The 17,268-nt window shown below is 38.3% G+C and overlaps 1 protein-coding gene across 1 annotated transcript; it reads left to right on the forward strand.

Annotated features, from left to right (window-relative positions):
• Positions 1 to 7,202: 7,202 nt before the first annotated feature.
• gata5 (GATA binding protein 5) lies at positions 7,203 to 16,848 on the forward strand. The gene is made up of 6 exons (XM_063464749.1): positions 7,203 to 7,722; positions 10,765 to 10,934; positions 12,712 to 12,840; positions 13,056 to 13,140; positions 13,407 to 13,534; positions 16,729 to 16,848. The coding sequence occupies exons 1-6, from the start codon at positions 7,203 to 7,205 to the stop codon at positions 16,846 to 16,848; spliced, it is 1,152 nt and encodes a 383-aa protein (XP_063320819.1).
• The last annotated feature ends 420 nt before the right edge of the window (positions 16,849 to 17,268 follow it).

The following is a 17,268-nucleotide window of genomic DNA, read 5'->3' on the forward strand; positions in this document are numbered from 1 at the left end:
ATGCAGCCGTAAAGGACAGTGGCGTCACATTATAGGGTGATCAAAGTTAAAAGGCATTTCTATGTACACACAAAGCCTCCCCGGTGGATCACCCTATCAGCCAGCCTGTAGAAACATGACCAAAAACTGACATAAACAGCAGATATGCAGCCTGTGGTGGGAATGTGGCATATTTGTGAATTCTGTTTTTTGTGGACATAACCACAGACTGACTGGGGGGAGCAGAAAGAAGCTGTGATGGAGCAGGCCCCTCACCAATCACCTCATTCATAAGGCCACTATCTCACTCCCATACTGAGAGACGAGAATTACTCCATGTGTTAAACCGTCTCATTGCCTTCTTTTCATCAAGGGAGAGAGAGTGGTCTTACAGCAGGCAGTGGCATATACTTTTACTGTTGGGGAAATCTGATAAATTAATTCTATATTTTTGTTCAAGATGATGGAAGTCCAATATTTATTTTATTTATAATTCTATTTTGAATTATTTATGTGGAAAAATAGATCCATTTAAAAAACTACACATTTTAAAATTCTACCTGTCAAACAACAAAACAAAAATGTAAAAGTCATAAATTTATAAGATGAAATTTGTTATTTAATTCAGTTTCATTTTATAGCACTAGTTCATCCACTTCCCAACAACTTGTAGCTTTTATTGTGAGGTTAAAACTGTTCAAAATTAGAAATGATGATAAGAAAGCTTTTAGCTTTCTGTGGTCACACCCCAGTGTACCTATTTGAATAATTAATAATTTATTCATTAATGATTTTATCATTGCTATTACTAGTTGTAGTGGTAATAATAATAATCATAATCATTTCCACACAATAAAATAAAATAAAATAAAATAAAACTTCACAAAAATCTTTTCTATTAGTGGAAAATGGAGCCAGAGGAAAAATTTCCAGGAAAATCAATCATCTTTTTAAAGCTCCCACAGAGGCTGGGAGATTCTTTTATCAATTACAAAATTACATATTCAAGTTCTAATTTTCCAGTGATTTCGCATGATCTATTTAGCTCTGATTTACTTAATGATAAATGTGATCACTCCATATGGTGGAGGTCCTAACAGTCTGATCCCCAGCTACTGAGACTAGCTACAGGAAAACTGAATGCCACCTCCCTGGTGGGGAAGGAGCCTTAGTAAGTGAGTAAGTGAGAGATACCAGCTATAATGAATGAAAGCTGACAAACATGCCCCTCTATTGAGGTATAGCCTTCTAATTTAACCAACGGGTTGTCCACACAGGAAGCGATTCACTTGTCATGCATCACTCTCTGGCAGTTGGTAGCTAGTGGATATTCAAGGCTCCAGTTGATGGGGTAACACTGTAATGGATTTACCACCCTGTCATTTGTCAATCAACCATATCTTTTACTGTCATTGATAGTCATTCCAATCACTGGCCTCAAAATTAAAGAAAGCTTAACTCGAATGTCGGAGCCCAAAAACATTTAGAGCAATACACTGATATGCAATTAATGTTTTAATTTTACCATCTTGTTTCCAGTCTTGTTTTTTAATGCGTTTGCCACATTTACTTTCCTAGCCTTTTGCCACATTGCACCGAATTTCATTGGAGATTAATGGTTAAACCTTTGCTCAATTCAAAAAAAAAATCACAGAGACAATTAGTTGTTATCAGTACCATGAAATGGCCATATATTTTATTTTATTTTATTTTATATTTGACATTATGTAAAAAAATGCCAGCTAGCTTGTTAATCTATTAACATTACCATTAATGACAGTGTTAAACAGGCATTAATTCTTCTCTAGAGAAATTCTCAGCTTCTGCAACTATTTAAACCTCTCATATATTAGCTAACATAACTTCTGAAGTACGATCATGTTAAACTTATAGTTGTGTTAACATAAATGCTGCTGTTATTATAACAGAGCAAACCAATACAAGTCTCTTCTCCATGATACCAGTCTTGCTGCTTGTTTCTCTCTTATTGTTAAATATAACATTTTTCTTCTACAAATCCTGCTTTTAAATTATTTCTACTCATATGCACTACCTGGTGGTGAAATCCATGCAGCACAGCCCCACATATTTATAATGCCTATATAATTTATACTACTGCAGGGGAGGTGCAGGAGAAGCAGCAGTGGTATCCTGCAAAGTTGTAATGACAGTAGAAGACACTTAACCCACCCAACAGAGAGCCACCTGACTCCACTAACTACCACTGAGTTAGTGGAAAGAAGTGTTCATGATGAATTAAAACAAATAATTAAGGAACAAAAATGAAGATTTATCCTTCTAGGAGTGAAAAAGAGGAAGAAGAGTTAACTTAAAAAAAAAAAAGCAAGACAGTGTAAATTTAGCAAATATTTAAATATCAAATAATAAATATTATAGGTTTAAATGCATATAATGCCTCAATAAATAAATCATGCTATTTTTAACCCCTAACTGTTAGCTGTGGGGGAAATGAACCTGTCACCTCCACTAGCAGCTTAGCTAACAGAGCAGCCTGGTCGGTCCACGTCTGCTGCCAGTGAGGTGACTAATTCGAGTGTGTGCAACCAAAAGTCAGAGCTGGGACATCGGCAGTTAACTTGTTACTGTGTGCAGAAGCTAGTAGTTACAGTAATAACACTTCATGATCAGTCAACTTGGTCTTGGGTTTTGTTGTAAAAATATATATAGAGGAATTTTGCAGTACACCAGTAAAGCTGTGTCTGACAAAATGACTGTCAAGTTATGAATGCTAAGTTATGAAATTTAGACTAAAAGAAATTTAGTCAAGTACTAAGGGGTACTGGTGTAAATTATTAATTATTGTGCTATTGTGTATTTTATTGTATTTTTCCTATAGGCTGGTTTTATTGTTCTCCGTGTTTGTTTTTGAAATGAAGTTTTTTTTAAATGTTTTTTTAATCTTGAAAATACTAATTTTAATTTTATATATATATCATATTTTTATATTTATGTCAAATTATTTATAACATAATGTTCACAAATAGCAGTTGAAGTTGTTCCCTGTGAATTTTTTCCTAGGGCACCAACAGACCTTTGGAAAAAGGATATCTTTCAAAGAAAGCATGTGCTGCATGTGGAAGGACGACACATTTTTGTTCTATTAACATACTTATATTACACAATGTTACAAATCCTAAAGCCTACATCTCTGCAGCATTCATTTCTTTACAGCATACATGCTTGATATATTTAAGACATTGATTAGTTTTTTTTCTCTTTGGTAGTGACATTCACTTTTTCTATTCATGCAAGTTGGTTGACATTACTGTGATAATGCCTCATTTGCATTTTAACTATATATACTGAAATATATTGAAAAATATTCTTAATTTAAGGTGTTCAGGTTTTGTTGTGATACTTGTTGGTTAAAGTGTTTACAACTAAATACTAGAATAGTATTTTACAATACTTATTGGTGAGAGAAATACAGTTGGGGTAATCCTGAAAGCAACATAACATAAACAAATCATGTCTGAGTGAAACTAATCAACTATGTACGTTTTCTGTATAATACTTTCATCTGTTGGTTAAAAGTTTTCCTCTTTTAACCTGAAGTGAATGAATTTTTGACCCGTCCACCCACCCCAAACTCCTCCCAACTTAACTTTATGGAGCTTTATATCTGATTCCAACTTTGCTCCTTTCGTAATAACTACAGCCTCTAGGCAGCGCTGCCATTTCAACACAAATATGTCATTTTTGGAGGAAATTTGCTGAAATGTCATGACCATAGATTCTCAATCAGAATAAGCAGCCCAAAATGTTAAACTGACTATCTTTAAGCCACTTTTCACTTTTGCCTTGTGATGCGGTCACCATCATGCTGGAAAATGAAGAGAATTTCACATAATTTTCCCTAGATGACTGGAAGATGTTAGTCTTTGACGAAACATCTGTATGATCAAGAAGCAGCCAGATAAGCCGAGGCCCACAGAATGTGTGGGAATGTGGGTTTTGAACACCGATAAGGAAAAGGAGAGGGACCAGATGCTGATAACCTGCATGCTAGAGAGAAGTGCTGTTATGAGGAAGAAGACTCATCATTATATTGCTGACTCTTTACATGAATGCAATTTATTTGCCAAGACGTTTTTGAAAGTTGTGAAATAATTACTAAATTGGATAAAGATGATAACAGATAAATTTTATCACTAATGAAATAATATCTTAGATGAGGTAAATGAAAATTACATATACAACAAATTTACCTAAAAGTGGTTGTAGTGGAGAATACATTTGGAGGAGGAGCTGTTCTAAGAAGAAGCGGGAGAGAGGAGGGGCCTGTCTTGATCAGACATATTTTGCTGGATTGAGGTATTACCTGCAATTACCTGAATGCTGTTTGACTGAAAGTGTCAGTTCCTTAGCTTTTAGCGCATTTATTTGATAATCTCACGGTACTTAATAAATTTCACTTCACTTCACTTGGGTTGTTTATGTTATGTTACAAACATTAAAGTGAATGTATGCTGTGATATAAGAAGTCGTTTAGCTAAAAAAAAGCAGCATCAACTCTATCCTACCACAGCTGAAGAGGACTGTCCCACAGTGTTGATCACCCTCTTCTTAAACAGCAAACATGAACCGAATAATGATGTAATGGTGATGGGTTATATTTGATAAGACGTGACCAGCTTATAAATGTGATCTGAGGCCGAGCTTAGACTACTTGTGCAGAACTCACTCTATTTAAAGAGAGCGCTGTTTGGCTGCTGCTCAAAGAGCCCATTCTTTTCCTTTTCTTCTGATTTCTTCTTAAAGGAAATTAGCTTTTGAAACTACCGATAAAGTGAAAACATTATCTTAGTCCTGCATTATTCATTCAATATAAAACACTGAATGAATGATCTTTCTTTGTCCTGTGCTTCTAAAATGGTCCCATTATCCTTTATTTCGTTAAATATTTAAAATGAGAAAATATGCTCATAGCAGGCGACAGACATTGAGTTTGAGGATGTTTCAAAAATCGACACCAAATGCTCTGTCATTAGAAGACGGAAGGAAGGAGACTGACAGACTCCACTGCTGCTCTGCGCAGATGGACGGATGTAGAAGACCAGAGGAAGGATTAATTAATGGACAGCAGACAGGAGTCTGTTACGGTGTCAGCCCTTAATGTTTTTAGACGGACGAAAAGATGCTGATCAAATTAAAGCATTTCCAGACAGGAGACGGAGAAAAGACGCCCTTTGAAAATATTTACTTTTGATTTTGATGTAATCTAAATCTAATTAATTTTACAAGCTTTGTTTTCTAAATCGAAAACATAGTTGTTCATTACAAGCTGTCAAATACAATATGTTTTTGTCTTTATTTGCTGTATGTTACATTTTCATTATGAGTTTAACTTAATTAGCCCCGTGTTATTCCCAACCTATTGTTGATTTTGCATGGTTTTGTTTTAATTTGATATATATTATTTACCAGTTTACCCCGCCTACATGTTCTAAAAATGAAACGTTCATGCATGTTTTATTATTATTATTATTATTATTATTATTATTATTATTATTATTGCAGTGAAATGTAAATTATACAAATAATAACGGAATTAACTGCCTTATATTTCTCTGTATATATTTTGTATTTTTAACCTGCTATTTTTTTCTTTAGTCAAAGGTTAATTGACGCTTAAATCACCAATAATTCCCATTGGTTTCTGTGAGCTACCAGCTACGCCTAAAGTGATTGTTTTATATACAGCAGGTTATTGTTCTAGTTCTATTTCTTTCTCTTTTTCCAATGGACAGGTAAATGTAATAGTTTTAATCTAAAAAAGTATCTTTCAGTTTCATTCTGCACTTTTATACCTTGAGGAGCTGATTTAATTGTTATGAAAATGGAAACCTTGGGAGCAGTAAGACGGGTATTTTTTTATTTGTTTCAAATGTGGAAAACATTAAAACATATGATTTTCCAGGTGATTTAAAAAAAAAAGTCGTGCATTAAATTCCCCTGTAGAAAATATCTATGAAGCGTAAAGGCAATGTCATAAACGCGAGCGGGACCGTGAATACTGATGTGCATAAAGTGCCAATGGAGCCTCCATATCCTTCGTCCTATCAAACAGAACAGGGTTCTATTAGTTTACACTTTAGAAGTCCTCAGTTCTCAGGTTTGAGCTCTCCTGCTCTGTCCTACCCAGGGGTCCTCCCTCCTTAGCGCCTTCCTTCCCTCCCCTCCGCCGTTCCCACCCAGGTCTACATCAGATCGCCGATCCGTGTCACGTGTTTTACTCCCGTACAAATTTTCCAGTAGTAGAGCGAATAAGCGCACACTCATAACAGCAATTATCAGCGACAGTAACTATCTCCAGATATACGCAGAGGAAGAAGAGCGCTCCAGTGATCCCGGACTCCCCTTCCCCCTCCCCCTGGAAAAAAATCCTTTTACTTTTGCTTACATTTATCTTCCACCACTTGTGAGCAACTTTAACGCACTAAAACCGAGATATTTGGAGAGGCTCGGCTGAGCTCCATCTGCGTGGGTACGGAGGGAGAAAGTTTGCCTACTGCGCTTGTCTGCTGAAATTTTGACTGGTAAAAGACCAGACTGCTTTATCACCCGACCGTCCTTATCTGGTGAGATAATACACTGAGAGCCCTTGGAAAGAAACTGCGTTCCTCTTGTACACGGCGCAGAACCATTATCAACGTTTTATGTGTTTTGATTTACTGTTGATAGAAAGTATATGCATCGCAGATATGGAAGGGGAGCTCGCTATCTTTTGTGGTGTTTGATTGGGTTTCCGTTTCTGATTTAATGAGCCAACTGCGGAGGCGCAGGATGTGTGGGGTTGCTGATAGTCGCCTCCGAGTGCGCAGATATCCTTGATCATTAATGTCATTCTAATCCATTTCATGTCTCAAGGTGATATAGGTGAAATATGTCTGACACGGACTGTCGAACTTTCCTTATGGCATGGCTCATTGATTAGGGAAAAATAGGTTTTATTTTTGCGCAATAAAGCTTACAGGCTGGGTGGGTGGATCAGTTGCCCATGAAACTTTTCCAGTGTTTTTTCAGCTATCTTCTTTCTCTGTACATTTGTAACAAGGCAGGATTCACATCAAGGCACAAAAGTTCCTCAGGAGAGTGTGGATGAGATTTGTGGACATCTCCGCAGTCCTGCGACTGGCTGAGGAAGCCCTCCCCGTGTTTTTCCAGTTTTCCGCCAGGAAGTAGATTTTAAAGAGAGAAAAATGTATCAAAGCCTGGCCTTTTCTTCCAATCAGTCCCATTACACGCATGACACCGGGAATTACATCCATCCCTCGGCCAGCTCTCCCGTCTACGTCCCTTCCACCAGGGTTCCTGCCATGCTGCCCACCCTGCCCTACCTGCAAACCTGCGACTCGCCCCATCAGTCTCACGGCCTCAGTGGTCATCACGGCTGGCCCCAGGCCGGCACAGACGGCTCTTCCTTCACGCCCAGCAGCCCCCATCCCTCACATGGATTCTCCTACTCGCACAGCCCGCCCGTGAGCACCAACACCGGGCGAGATGCAACCTACCAGAGCCCGCTGGTTCTCGGAAACGGAGCTCGCCCTGACCAGTACGGAGGCGCTCTGGTGCGCTCGGTCGGAGGTTCCTACTCCAACCCGTACGCCTACATGAGCCCCGAGATGGCGACATCCTCCTGGACGCCGGGACATTTCGAAAGCGGGGTGATCAGCCTGCAGGGCCGACAAGGTGGTCTGTCGGGGAGAAGATCCAGTCTGGGTAAGCACATAAATCAAGTTTCTAAAACTATTGCGAAATCCCAGTTCCCTCTGATTTACTGGAATTTTTAAAATTATTTTTTAACGAAGTATGAAAGACTGACAGTAAATATTTTTTTATTCATAAAATAATTTGATCATTTGTAATCTGTTTTTAACGGGGTTTTTGATGTTTTCTGTTTTTTTAAAGCCACAAGATCATATTACCGCTTGAAAACACTAGTAAGCTAAATTGTTGCATTTTCCTTCCAAATATTAAGAACATAATAACAATCACGTCAGTCTATGCTTGCTTTATGTCTTCTAATTATTGGCTGCTTAATGTCCAAATGTCAGCATCAATAAGACGAACTGAATATTCTGAACATTTTGTTCCTGAATACGGTGTTGTTGTTGCTCCACAATCATTGTTATTGTTTTTAACATGGCAGAGGTTCTTTTTAAACCTCATTTATCGGTCGTAAAGGCCAGGCAGTTATTTATTACAGCGGCTGACAGAGAGGCCTGTAAACATAATGCTTGTGTCATGCGGTCGGTGATTGAATCAAAGTCCCCTAACAATCCCACATTAGATTTAAACAATACACATTCATCAAGAGAGTGACGCTAAAAGAGGATCGATTAAAATGTTAATTTAATTCCCTGCTTTAATTACGACCTTCAATACACACGGGGAGAGAAAAGCCCAGTGAAAAGGGCCACTGCCGTGACAATGAGAGCGGTTATCACCTTGATCAGACAGTCGAAACGTCTCTAAGTGTAGCCGTCAGCATTTATTTGGAGTCCACGTGTTGGATCGGGGAGACAGGAGTGTTTGAAGTTCATGATTTAGAAGAGTTTGATGGTTTGACACCACTTAAAAATGTTAACAGATAAATGAAACCCAATTTAACCCTTTAGTGTATTGTTGGTTTAATTAAAGAGTCCATTATTATAGAAAGGCTCAACAGTGAGTTCAAATTGGTTTATCTTTTCATTAGGTAAACATGATAATTGAACATATATGTTCATACAAGAATCTCTTGCAGTATTCTTAGTGGTAAAGTATTAATATCCTCATAAACTAATGGGGGATCTCTGGCCCACATTTGTTAGTGGGCCCTTTTTTGTAGGCCCCAGGATTGACATGGATGTTTTACATATCAGGCATTTAAATTTGTGCGCAAAGGAAAACAAAACTAGACGGTCTTTATGGTCTTAAATACTTGGGCAGAGTTTATGGTCAGAACAGTCTTGATAGTTAAAATGTGTTAACAATAAAGTTTCCATCGCCCCTATAAAGAAATAAAAAAAAACATTTATTGGTGCAGTTTTGCTTCTTTCCTGCTTTCTTTTAATTTGATTGACGGGGACGAAACAAGCTTTGATGTTTTGTGATACTGCATTCAAATATTTCAAAAACGATTAAATAATCACTGGGTAGAGCTAAAGTTTAATGACATAGCAATGAAGCTCACAGCCGATTTTTATTTAGTCTGTTTTAATTTGGGATCCTCTGTCATCAGAGTATATACTTAGAGTCTATTTTGTATAACTGTAATAAAATTAAAGGAAACTTTCAAAATTTTGAAATGGGGGACCCATAGACTTGCTGTCAACTTGAAGTCCTCACCACAATTCAAACTCCTGCATGACGTGTACGTGTAGTTAGTGAATATTTAATTGTCATCCTGATATGGGGGTGGGGATTAGGGGATTAGGTTAAAGTGACTCATCTCTTCTACTTTACTTATTATAAGTGCATTAACCGAATCAACATTTGGGGACTTGAACGCATAAATTATTTTAATTTGAACAAAAAAGAAACATTTTCAGGCAACTAACCATGAGGCTATTCAACTTATGGGACGTTAACTTGTTTTACAGACTTCATTTATCTCATCATGGCTAGTTTTATCATTTTACTACTCATAGATGACTATAAACGCTGCTAACTCACTTTCTAAGCGCAGGTATTTTTTATGTAACATATGTGTTTAGTTTAAAGGGTTGTCATGTTTTAAAGCAATCTAGTGTTTTGTGTTTTGATCTCAAATCCAAATTCTCATGTCATTATTTCCAGCCCTAAGCACTGGAGATGATGATTATCTTTAGGCTGACTGTGAAGATTAATTTGGACCGTTTACGGAAACATAAACCCATTAATTCTTCTCAGTCATCTTAAATATGAATAACTAGTATTTCAGAAATTTTTTCGGTTAATATTATTCATGTAAAGTGTTTGGTAATTAAAACGCAATGACCCAGATAGCCCAAATCCGTTGCGCATGCGCTCCTTTTCAGTTTTACTCGCCCTTTATTTTGTGATGAATTCTTTTCTTCCGAAATGATGAGAAATACAATCACAAGTTCAAAGGGTGAGTCCGGGACAGCTTTGTCCCGACGGACGTGGTCTACTTCAGGTCTGGCTCGCTCTTTCTGTCTCTCTTTCTCTGGTTTATCGATGGAGGGATTAGGTATTTGAGCAATTAATGCCAGGAGTCCGCAGTGTGTCAGAGAGTGATGAATGTGGAGGTTGAGGTGATGGCGGAGGGGGGGGGGGGGCGGCAGCTGAAAATGCTACCCCCCAAACAGATTCCTCTATTTGATTCATTCGCATGCGTTTGAGCGCCCTTCATCATACGGACTGGGATGGGGGGTGGGGGTTGCGTGGTGGAGAGTTACATTCCTCCCTGGCTATTCATCAGGCACTGGACCGTAGCCACGACCCCGCCACGCACGCCCGCGTACGCTGTAAAAGTTCAGAAGAAGGTGTTGTGATAAGGCATGTAGTCTTTTGAATGTATTCATCTAAGGGTACCGGAGAGACCGAAACGTCGTGAAACCACGGAGATAAGAAGTGTTAGAGATTGTCAGAGATTGGTCACGTTGGACAAACTGGAAGTGAACACGAGTACCATGTAAACGTTTAGGCCTAAATAATCTCCTAAACTCAAATGAAATAAACTGGCCAACAGCCATGAAATAATCATGTAATGTGCAGAGTTATGGTATATGTGTACATGCATTCAGTCTAATGTGCGTTTTCCCTGTCTGTGTTCAGACTTGATAGACGACATGCCCACGGAGGGCAGGGAGTGCGTCAACTGTGGCTCCGTGTCGACCCCGCTGTGGCGCAGAGACGGGACCGGGCACTACTTGTGTAACGCCTGCGGCCTCTATCACAAGATGAACGGCATCAACAGGCCCCTCATCAAGCCGCAGAAACGACTGGTAAGACTCGCCGATAGATCGAAGAAACATAGAACTTTAAAAAAAAAAAAAGTATAACTATGTAGCCTATATTACACTTGGGCGATACCGAGCAGCCTACCTCATGATTTGCATTTTTCAAACCACTCTGCCATTCAACAGACTCCAAATTGTTTATTTATCGATTTCTTTTAGCTGAATTTATTGTCTGGTGTAATTTAAACTATAAAATCATTTCCGGTATTTCAACCAGATATAGCATTGGAAATCATCAGTAAATGTAATCCTCATTAATATTCAAATATTCAATAATTTAAAAAATACATATAATATTACTATGCGGGGGCCTTTCCGATTTTTTTTTCAATGGATTGTACACACACATGGATTGTGTGTTGCATTTTAATGTTGCAAGAGGAGAGCAGAGTCAGCAAAACAATCAAAGCGATCAATGAAGAAAACGGTCTTGAAAATAAAAGATTATTATTCATTCTAACAAGAAATTTTGAAATTATTTTGTCCTTAAAATCTTCGAACAGGCATAACATCTCCTCCATCAAACTGGGGTAACTGCATGCAACAATTATCATTTAAGTGCCTGTAACCATATTTGACTGTAATATAATGAGAATAAACACTCTGTTGTGAAACTTTCTCTCATGGCTTACTCATCAAATGGAAATTACATTGCACATTATTGCTTTTATAGCTTTTGACAAGCTGGTTACAAACTGAACCTGCAGTTATGTTAAGACTGTTTTTCTTCAGTCTACAGTTTAAAACCAAACATGTTCTATTTATACTGATATAAATACAACAAATCATCAGTCTGGGGGAAGCTGGGATAAAGAAAAAGAAAATTTTTGCTTTAAAATTTTTCAGTTTGTTTTTGTAATCTGATATTATATTATAAAAACAGTTATTCCAGTGACACTTCATTTATAAAAATGAAAGTATCTTAATACACAATTATGAAAAGAAATCCAAAATAAGCAAAGACTTGATGACAATGAGGAGAAAACAGGGGACGACTGAAGCAGCTAAGCAGGGATTCAGATAACACCCATGCTTTCCTTAAATGGCCAAGTTATATTGTTATTAGTGTATAAAGTTAAATGTTGAAATGAATTACTGGTAATCAGCAAAATAAGCAAAAATGCATCACTGTCAAAGTATTAAATCTTCAATAAGACACTTATTAAACACTTTATTTTTATCATGTGACTTAGGTCTTTATGCCCAGATTCTTTGGTAGATCTAATATATCTTGTTTCTCGTTTTAAAGGAGATATTGATTAGAAATAATTCAGAAAATGTGAACGGCAATGTTAGTGCATGGAGGCTTCAAGGGCTCTGTATTTCCCAGGAACTTCCAGCTCCAGAGCAACTGTGACTGTCAGCTACTCAACAAACTATTTCCACAACAAGGCTTTTTTTACTGTTTTTTATTTGTCCTGTGCTGACCTTGCCCTTGATTCGAGCTGTTTTTAGACAGGTTTCTGCTTAGCAACGTGATTTTCTGCTGCTGCTTTTGTTTCGCCCCAAACCAAACAGATATTCACACTTGAAAGAATTATTTATGTTGCCTTTACATGTTGCCCAGCTAATGAGTTATTATTTTCTCTTTTGCATGGGCCTGGGGGCATTCATCATTGTTATACCAAACATACCAGCATCCTGCAATTCATTGGAAAAGTTGAGGGAACAGCTTAACGCCAATTTCTCAAACCTTACTTCAAGATGTGATCTGTGATTTCAGACAGTTGATAATTTACCATTCAAATATGTCCTCCTGCAGCAGACCACATCACGCCGGGCCGGCTTGTGCTGCACTAACTGCCATACCAGCACCACCACACTGTGGAGACGCAACGCTGAGGGAGAACCTGTCTGTAATGCCTGTGGCCTCTACATGAAGCTACATGGGGTAGGCCATGCTAAAAGGCTCTTTTAGCAAGCTTCTTGCTCCAGCAGGGAGCAGCTCATTATTTGCACAGCGTAAAACCTCTCCAAGGGCACTGTGGTCACTGTTATCAGAGTGTGGGAGGAGAGGTTGTGTGGGTTGTCATGACACTGTAGCCTCTGTTGTATTAGGGCCTGGGAGGTAGACTCAACTTATTTGTGTTGCTGTATTCCTTCCAGGTGCCCAGACCTCTCGCAATGAAGAAAGAGAGCATTCAGACAAGGAAGAGGAAACCCAAGATGCCCAAGAATAAAACATCCACAGGTAGGTCAAACAGACACTAAAATATGAAGGATGTTGTGTAGAAGAAAAAGCTGGTTAATGAAAGCAGTGTCAGTCATGTGAGTAGCTACTAACAAGAAATGAAATAAACAAGAAAAACAAAAAGATTATGCCAGAATTGTTTGAGAATCTGCCTTCTCTAACCCTTTCTGGGTTAAAGGTTTTCCAGAATCTGCAAACCATTCTGAAAAGCATCTCAGTGTATTAACATAATCATAGCTCATATTATCATCCTGCTGATTCTCCAGGATCTATCACCTCTGACACCGGCTCCCCAACCTCCCTGTCAGTCTCAGAGCACGCTTCCACTATTAAGAGTGAACCCAACATGGCCCCGTCACCCTATGCTGGACAGACTGTCACATCTGCCACTCAGGTAAAAGGTTTTCCATGCAAATTCTATGTTTGACTGTGTAGAGACTAAATTGAGCAGCAATTATTTAAACAACTGCTCAACAGATTTTAGTTTTGGCTATTCTTTTCTGTTTTTTTAATGCATCTATTTTTTCTTTTTAAACTCTCCTTGCATATGGCTAGTAAGTGGCACATGAAATTTGCTGAAGCATCTGTGAAAAATATCTGTCTAGATGTCTCTCCCATATCCCTCTGCCAATGGCTTGTCAATATTTGGAATTTCTCAAGCTGTTAAAGGTCCTTCAGAAATGTCTGACCTTTATGAAAATGCTCTTTTCAGCTTGATTCAAACATGCTAAAACCATTTCAATAAGAGCAATGATACAAAAGTGATTGTAGGAAGTAACCATGTTTAAGACGTTAAGCTCTGTCATACTCACAAAAAGAGATGTGAAAGAAGAGGTGACTAAAAATTCCAGGTTGTGAATGTATAAATGTTGAAAGTCTGAAGGATTTTGCTTGCTCTTCTACTCCCAAACCTTCACAGATTTCTTTTTGCAGTTTAATCCACTGGATCCGAATTATCTTGTCAATGAAGTGGAAATAGAGCCTAATGTGCTATAATCATTCATCGACAGGACTCCATTCATTCAGTTACTTTAAGGAAATGTTATGCCTAGATTGCTTAAAGCAGAGGTTCCCAAAGTGTGGGGGCCGCCCCCTAGGGGGGGGCGCAGAGCCATTGCAGGAGGGGTGCGTATGAAAAGAAAAAAAAAGAACGCTTGGACACTGCTAGCATAATGGACAGGTTTTTGACGGGGCTCCCACACAAACGCAAAGCAGGAGATGAAGCATCACCAAAAATGTTTCCAAACCAACTTCATTCTAAGCCAAAGACTAGAAAATATGGTGAAGCATATCTTCCCTTTGGCTTCACCTGCACAAATGCCAAGGTAGGTCTCTGCGACAGAATTACCTTCCCCTGCGTCGGTAGCACGCGCTGGGCTGTCCAAATCACGGACAAACAGTATCCCACATTCTTGATTTTTAGTTCACAAACACTTGTTGTAATAACTAACTACTCCTGACATTTTGGAGATGTTAGCTCTTTATACAGTAAAGTTACAGCTGGATACAAATAACATCAGGCTGATCCTGCCACAGTTTGTTCCCCCTGTCCAAATCACAGACAAACAGTATCCCACAGCTGTTTATGTTTTTAAACCCATTTTGCACAGAGAGGCATTTTTTGAAAAATGTATTGATAGCAATGTTGAATATTATTACACAGGAAAAACAACTACACGTAAAATAATGACACCATGACGCCTCTGCCTTTCTAAATGGAGGGACAGTAACTGGTGTGTATATAAGCATGTAAAAACTGCAGATAGATTAACAGTATTTTGTCTCTATCTGCCATTGTAGAAATTCATCTCATGTAAACAATAACGTGGCGCACAGCGTGACGTGAAAAAGGCGCATACCTTTAAGGTTGCCTGATGAACTCTGTATTCCTCGTCCACACGTAAACGCAAATACGGAGTTTTAAAAAATCTCCGTTTTCGGTGATTCGAAAAGCCGTTTACGTGTGGCCGAAAGGCCCAAACACATAGAAAAAGCGGCATTTTCAAAAATACCCGTGTAGGTGTGGACGTAGTGTAAAAGAGTTAGTAATTTATTTCATTGCTACCTGTAATTTATTGCAGTTTACTTTTATTCATGTAATTGTTTACTAAATGTTTGAGGTGTGAAATAACCCGCAATGGAGTTTGAAAACAAAATCTGGGTGTGTGTGGCTGGAGGATGTGTTTGTGCTGGGGGGGGAGGTGGGTGGGATTAGGTGTTGTGGGGTCGCGAAGATTTTTCTTGTAAAACAAAGGGGGGGCTAACGAAAAAAGTTTGGGAACGACTGGCTTAAAGAAACATTAAATTAATACATTAGATTTCAATCAATAAATTTAAAGGGGTGGAAAGAGCATGTCTGCAACTGAGTAACATCGTTACTTCCGGGGATACTAGCACCACCCAGTCCAATCAGTCAGCTAGCCAGTTACATCCATAGAATTTACTAGTATTTTTCTTTAGAAAAATAATATTATGTTGATTATGGTGGTTTGTTTAGTAGTAATTTAAACATGTAAGGTTTATTATATATTCCACAAAGTATAATAAATGAATCCTTTTTGTTTTGATGAATATCGCTTACAGCTCATAAAAAGAGTGACATGCCGAAGAACTGATGGTGTTTAAAGTGCAGTGTGAATTTTCAGTCTTTCTTGATTTGTTGGTTGATGTTGGTGATTGTTGGTTGAAACTGGACACAGCCACGAGATTTTAGACACTTGCTTTAGAACATGTCCCATCTGCAGACACTGTAGAAGCTTTACAAAGATTCCAATTTTCTTTTCCACAAGGAATCAGCACCTGCCCACAGTGCCAAAACTATTTCCCAATGGTTTGTTTGCCTGTGCTTGATTGGCCAACCAACTCCCCTGACCTTAACCACAAATCACTGGTATTGTCAAGAGGAAGATGAATACCAAAAGTAAAATTCAACTCCCAAGGCAGTCTGGGCTTAATTAATATCCAAGCAATTCCACAAGTTGATTGCCTCTTTTCCACAATGCTCTGATAGGAAGCATAGGAAAGGAGCCTCAACCAACCACTGGGTACATAAATGAACATATGTTACAGAGGTTGAATATTTCTGTAATTTTTGATGTAAATCCTTTTTTGATTGATCTTCTGAAATATTCTGGTAATTTGAGATACTGTGTTTCTGATTTTTGAACAGCTTTAATCATCAAAATTCAAAACAAAAGGCTGAAATATATAAATATATGAAACTTTGTCTTTTTTAATGAAGTTCTAAATACAGAAACTTTGACAATGTTGACATTTTTTGACATGCAGTAGCATATAAAGATAGTGGAAATTTCTGGGTATGAAAAGTGAACACAGTGCCTTCAACCTACAATCATTCCAATGGTCAGCAGAGAGCGACTTCTCTGGATGCAAATACACATCTGGTTGTATAGAAATTTATGGGAAAACTGTCCTTGACTGCTCTTATTAGACCTCACCAAACACTTTGTTGATAGGTTTGTGGGTGAAATTGCTAGTTTCAGGTAATTTTGAGCAAAATATGATGCTCATTTTGTAAAAAACAAAAAAAAGGTTTAGTAATTTTTTGAATGTCTTTTATTCCTGTAGACTGCTTCTCAGTTGGACAGCACAGCCTCAGGACACGTGGACATTAAATATGAGGATTTTCCATTTACTCCAACCTCCTTGGCTCCACAGAATTCCTGGTGTGCGCTGTCTCAAGCATGAACAAGCTCTGCCACAAGGGCAATACTGACCCGACTTGATTGATCAGTGAGGTCATCCCACCATCCTGAAACTTCTCCTTAACATCTCTGAAGCTGCGGAGGGCCAACATAGTGGGTCATAACCAGACAGTTATGACCCACTGTTATCAAAAGGGACTGCACAATTTCATTCTAAGGACATCTAATGTATTTTCTATATTATATATTTTAACACACTGGCTATGTAATGGAAGCATAAACGGCTCTCCTGGACTGCATTTTTGAAGGATGCATGTGAGCTTTCCAAAGACTCTGGACTGGCCCTGGCTTTTCTAAACTCATATCTAGCAACTTCATTTCCTCAGAGGGACAACAACTACTACCTATTGCTAAAAGATATTGCTGTTTTTGGCAATAATCTACACAGCACACAGCAAACCAA

The sequence above is a fragment of the Pelmatolapia mariae genome, linkage group LG20 (genome assembly GCF_036321145.2).
Source record: "Pelmatolapia mariae isolate MD_Pm_ZW linkage group LG20, Pm_UMD_F_2, whole genome shotgun sequence".
NCBI lineage: Eukaryota > Metazoa > Chordata > Actinopteri > Cichliformes > Cichlidae > Pelmatolapia > Pelmatolapia mariae.

Bases quoted from the DNA above. Each gene is read 5' to 3' on its own strand.
- gata5 (XM_063464749.1), top strand. From the start codon at position 7,203: ATGTATCAAAGCCTGGCCTTTTCTTCCAATCAGTCCCATTACACGCAT. The intron at 10,935-12,711 runs GTAAGACTCGCC...GTCCTCCTGCAG, and splicing joins TCAAGCCGCAGAAACGACTG to CAGACCACATCACGCCGGGC. The intron at 13,535-16,728 runs GTAAAAGGTTTT...TTATTCCTGTAG, and splicing joins CTGTCACATCTGCCACTCAG to ACTGCTTCTCAGTTGGACAG.